The 5,490-nt window shown below is 51.0% G+C and overlaps 1 gene segment (V, D, J or C); it reads left to right on the top strand.

Moving 5' to 3' along the window:
• The first annotated feature begins 1,679 nt into the window (after positions 1-1,679).
• On the top strand, positions 1,680-2,169 carry LOC126082186 (T cell receptor beta variable 6-5-like). The segment is given in 2 exon segments: positions 1,680-1,722; positions 1,817-2,169. Coding segments are annotated over 2 exon segments (396 nt in total).
• Positions 2,170-5,490: the final 3,321 nt, after the last annotated feature.

Below are 5,490 nucleotides of genomic sequence, written 5' to 3'. Positions count from 1 at the left end.
GGATTATCACGCTGCCTCCCTGACAACTTCAGACCCTGCGTGGATCCTACAGGTGACAAGAGAAAAGGCGCACCTTTCTGCACTGAAGCTGTTGTTCTGAAGAGGGGGTGTGCCATATTTCATGAAAGCTGTCCCTGGGGGATGCAAAAGGTGACCACACTCAGCTGCTAACCGAAAGGCTGGAGGTTCCAGTCCACTCAGAGCTACATCAAAACAAAGGCCTGGCAATCTACTTCTGCAAAAACATCTACTGAAAACCCTATGGAGCACAGTTATACTCTGACACACACGGAGTCACCGTGAGTTGGAGTTGACTCAGTGGCAGCTGGTTTTGTTGGGTTTTGTGTGAGTGGGGGGTTCCAGTGGAGTCTTCCCTGTTGCACACAGAGAGGAAGGGGGGTTTGCTAAGGAGTCTTCCTGTTCATGGTGCAGCCTACCAGGAGAGAAAGGACGAAAAGAGTTGGAATTTGTTAGTCTATTTCCTTTATTTAACCCACATTTTTGTGCCCTCTACTTTGTACAAGATTTGGGATCACATGAAATAAGAAACTTAAAATGAAAGTAACTCTGTATCTTGCCTCGGGAGCTCCAGGGTCTACAATCCTAAATGTCCAATATCGATCCTAAACACCTACCTGTTTCTGTGGAAACTTCTGTCTCACGAGTCACAGGGAATTACAGAATGCAGGGGGTCAGGGCACTACTGTGCATGCAGGGTGCAGCTCTGCTCCCTGGAGAAGGTTCCAGAAGGAAACACACATGGACAATTTTATCAGTATCTGGCTGCATCCGAGTAGACTGTGACTCACAGCAACCCCATCTGAGTCAGAGTAGAACGTCTCCACGGGGTTTCCAGTCCCTGACTTTTCATAAGCAGATCTGCAGGCCTTACTTTGGAGGCACCTCTGGGAGCACTCAAACCTCCAACCTTTTGGTTAGCAGCTGAGTGTGTTAAGCCTTTGCACCACCAGGAACTCAGTCCACTGATTAGCAACCTTAATTCAACCTGCAGCCTTAACCCCCGGCCATGAAGTCTAATACACTCACAGGCTCCAGGGCTTGGGATGTGGACATCTTTGGGGATGGTTCTCCTGCCGACCACTCAGGAAGCAGGTGCCCTGATGAATCTAGCTAGGTGTGGGCAGGTGTCCCACCAGTCAGTGAATTGATAAGGAATTGAGTGAAACCTTCCCGAGTGCTGGTTGCAGAGGTGCACTCGGATCTGTAGCCCTGACTCCAGAGAGAGTCTTTGCAGGCAGAAGGGGGTTAACAGGAGGGTGGATGACCGAGCAAATGAGAAAAGGACTCTTGAAGGAGTTCCAGAACACAGGAGTCTTAAATTGCACCAGGAAGCCACAAGGATCTCCCCTGACATTCCGGACTGCAGGGACAGTTAGGTAAATAAAAGCCAGTGAGCCAAGGAGGAATCCCATCCTTAGGGAGAAATTTATGCAGAGTTACAAACTGTTTTGCACGAAGGCAGGAAAGACTTCTCTACACAGGACCTGTGCAAATTCAGAGCAGTGCATTCCTCCCAGTCTGGGCTGTTGGCCTGAGTGTTTATTTTGACTGGAGGTTGCAGGGAAAAGGGGCGTGGCCACTGGGACAGGCTGCTCTGGGGCCAGGCTGGGGCAGGAGGGTGACATCTCAGAAGGACCCCTCCAGAGGTCGTTTCTGCCATGCGCCTCCTGTGCGCTGTGGTCCTGGCTGTCCTGGGGGCAGGTGCGTCCTGGGCAGGACCCTCCCCTCTCCTATGACTTCCAGATCCTTCCCCAGCCTTTCCCTTTGGCACCAGCTTTGGTCTCTCTCTCCACAGGGCACACGGATGCTGGCATCACCCAGAACCCGAGGCACAAAATCACGAGGACAGGAGGGAACGTGACCCTGCAATGTACCCAGAACATGGACCACAACGCCATGTACTGGTACCGACAAGACCCGGGACTGGGGCTGAGGCTGATCCACTACTCTGCCGGTGTTGGTGATGCCGAAAATGGTGACATCCCCGAGGATTACAGCGTCTCCAGATCAAAAAAGGAGCACTTCCACCTCACTCTGGGGTCGGCCGCCCCCTCGCAGACAGCTGTGTACTTCTGCACCAGCAGTTACTCCACAGTGCTGCAGGGTCACATCAGCCCCTCACAAAAAGGGCTCACGAGGCCCCCATAGCCTGCTCAGACCCAGGGCCTCAGAGCTGGGGTGGAAGGTGCAGGGCCCTCCATTCCTGCTGAGGTCCAGCTCCAGGCCACTCTCAGCCAGCCTAGACCTGGGGATGGGACTCAGTCATGTGTCTCTGGGGCAGCAGCAATCACACAGCGCTGCAGTGTGTCCTGCCCCCGAGCCCCTCACCTGGCACCCATGCTCCCCCCGAAGGAAAGGGAGTTTGAAACTACATTGTCCAGTTAAAGAAAGTAGACATATTTTAGTGACCATGGAACACCTGGGGGTTCTTCTAGCAGTGAAATGAGGAGCTGAGCCCCCTATAACAGCCTCGTGGGTACTGGAAGCAGGGGGAGATGCTCTAGAGCATATTACACACTGGTGTTTCTGGACGAGGAGCCTGAGTTTCCTTCCACAAAGAAGAGGAGGAGAACCTTTTCTGTGGCATGGAGACTTGAACGGAAGGGCTTTGCCATGGATCGTGGGTAGAGTCCTTCATGGAGATGAGAGAACCCAGGGGACATTGGTCTTTGACAGGCAAAAGGAATAGGAGCTCTGGACTTAGACACTGGCCCAGCCCTCACTTCGTCTCCTGAGTCCCTGGATACCCCAGGGACTTCAAGCTTGTTCAGGCCCAGCCAAGTCAGCCCCCAGTGCCCACCCTGCCTAAGGATGGGGATGCTGAGCAGTGTGGCCAGGAGGGTAGAGGGGCCACGGCAGACACGACCACATGGACCATGGGATCGTCCTCAGTCAGGCATTTGAGGTGCTGGAGGTGGGTCACAGTGAACATGCCTGGCAGACGAGGAGAGTGGTGAGGAAGAATTTGCACTTAGAGATGTGGTGTGAGTCTCCTGTCCAGACAGTCCTGGGGCTCTGGGCCAGCACCCATGAGGTGATGTTTTCAAAAAGGGGCTTGTATATATTCAAATCAGTTGTCAAAGTGTGTTATAATATAATCACGTTTCTGGAGGCCTTGGAGACTGATGAGACAGTGACATGACCTGACTTCTGTGGGGAGGAATGTCTCCCTCCTCTGCTCATGAGCACAAAGACCCTGAACCAACAAACTCTCCAGGCCTACCTGACCCACCATGGCCTCCCGGGTCATCCACTGTGTGACCCTCTGGCTCCTGGGGGCAGGTGAGTCCCTGGACACCAAGTATTTCCCGTGTGTATGTGCGCACATGTGTCCATGCATGGGGGGCACGTGTGAGTGTGTGTGTGAGTGGTACGTACAGTGTGTATATTTGGTGTGTGTCTGTGTGGTGATTCCCATCATTGTCCCCATTCTGTTCCCAGTGTCTGTCTCCTCAGGTCACATAGATGCCAGAGTATCCAAGGCCCCTGGCACAGTGTCACAAAGAGAGGTGAGGCCATAGCCTTCAGGGACAAAACTGCCTTTACTGGTACCGACAGAACCTGGTGTTTTTGATGTAGTTCCAAACTGAGGCAGCAGAGACGTCGGGGATGCCTGAGGCTCGGTTCTCAGTGGAGAAGCCTGATGGGACATCTTCCATGCTGAGGATCCAGCCTCTGGAGCCAGGGGACTCGGCCGCATACCTCTGTGCCAGCAGCTTAGCCACAGCATGGGATGGCCACCTCCTTCCTGTGCACAAACCACGTACATCTACTCTGTCCTTGCCGCTCCTAGAAGCCTGAGCAGAGCCTTCCTCTGTCCTCCACTCCCCAGGGAAAGCAGTAGACTAGGACAGCAGCTGACCTTTGTGTAGGAGAAGGCCAGACCACAGGAGAAATCCTGAAGTGCTATGGCTGTTGGCCGGTGGATGGAAATCATTAGAAGGTAACAGAAATGCCTGCTCACGCCTCAGCTGATCTGTGTTTACTTGAGTTACCTTGATGGTCTTGTGTGTGGTGATGGTAAGGGCATCTTGGTATATCTTCAGTAATGGAGAGAAAAAAAAACCCTACTCTCAAGTGCTGGGTTTTTCTTGTATTTTACACTAGATATTATTTCCTTCTATCCCCAGGTCTATCCCTCTCCCTTTTAGAACATGGTATTAAGGGAAGAAAATCCCAGTTAGACAATAATTCTCAGATATGCCATAGGATTTAAGCAGAATGAGTAGAATAGGGATGATAAACATGGTAAGTTGAAGGAATAGAGTTAGGGAGTTTAGGCTGGGTTCTCTAGAGGAGCAAAACCAGTGAAGTGTATGTATAAATATATATAGAAAGATTTATTTCAAGGAGATGGCTCACACAATTGTGGAGGCTGGCAAGTCCTAAATCCACCGGTCAGGTGTCAGGCTAAAGGCTTCTCCACGAACCGGAGGTCAATCATGAGATGAGTGCAGGATCGAGAGAGAGAGAATGTTCTTTTCCAGAACATCCACATACATTGGATGCAGGCCACACCCCCAGGGAAACTGCCATTCCAATTGATTGGCTGCTCACATCAGATCACAAAACAGAGGATGATTAAATAACATCTGCCAAACCATAAGAACCATGGCCTAGCCAAGTTGACAGATAACATTAAGCTTCACATAGGGCTAGGACTAGTGTTGGAACTGGGGTTAGACGATGTTGATTGTAAAACTTGCAGAATATTCTGGAATATGCACCCTGCCATCTATGCAGAGGTCCCTGAGTGGGGCACAAGTTTATGCTCAACTACTAATTGAAACGTTGGGGGTTCTAATCCATCCAATAGAATGACAGAGGAAAGCGTTGCAGATCTGCTTCCATAGAGGTAACCCTCAAGAAAACCCTATGGAGCTCAGTTCTACTCAGTAACACATGAGGTCCTCAGAAGCTGAAATCAAAGGCAATGGTTTGATGTCTGGTTTTGAATATGCAGACACTTCCCAGCAATCCTTGGGCCAGTGCAGAAGGGTTAAACAATGATGATGCTTCCCTTTTTGACCATAAGATGGGCCTGTGGTACTACTGAGATCAGGGTCCTGGGTGTGTCCAGATGAGCTGCCCAGGAGGTGAAGGGTGAAGAAAAACATCATTGATCCAATATTAGGCAGATGTTTGAGGCTCCTGGAAACCCTGGTGGCTTAGTGCTTAAGAGCTCTGGCTACAAACCAAAAGGTTGGCAGTTCGAATCTACCAGGTGCTCTTTGGAAACCCTATGGAGCAGTTCTACTGTGTCCTATAGGGTCGCTAAGAGTCGGAATCGAATGGAGGGCAACAGGTTTGGTTTTTTTTTTTTTAAAGCTCTCAGTCACTGCCAGCTACCTACAGCTCTGTGGGGAGGTGTTAGGTCCCTCTAATTGCTAATGAGAACCACAGTGGGAGAACTGTGGACCCACAGCCTTGATGCCAGGGAGAGGTGCAAAGAGAGGAAGATGAGAAACC

Source organism: Elephas maximus, chromosome 8 (genome assembly GCF_024166365.1).
Source record: "Elephas maximus indicus isolate mEleMax1 chromosome 8, mEleMax1 primary haplotype, whole genome shotgun sequence".
Lineage (NCBI taxonomy): Eukaryota > Metazoa > Chordata > Mammalia > Proboscidea > Elephantidae > Elephas > Elephas maximus.
The sequence above is the reverse complement of the archived record's forward strand: the minus strand, read 5'-3'. Positions and strand labels throughout refer to the sequence as shown.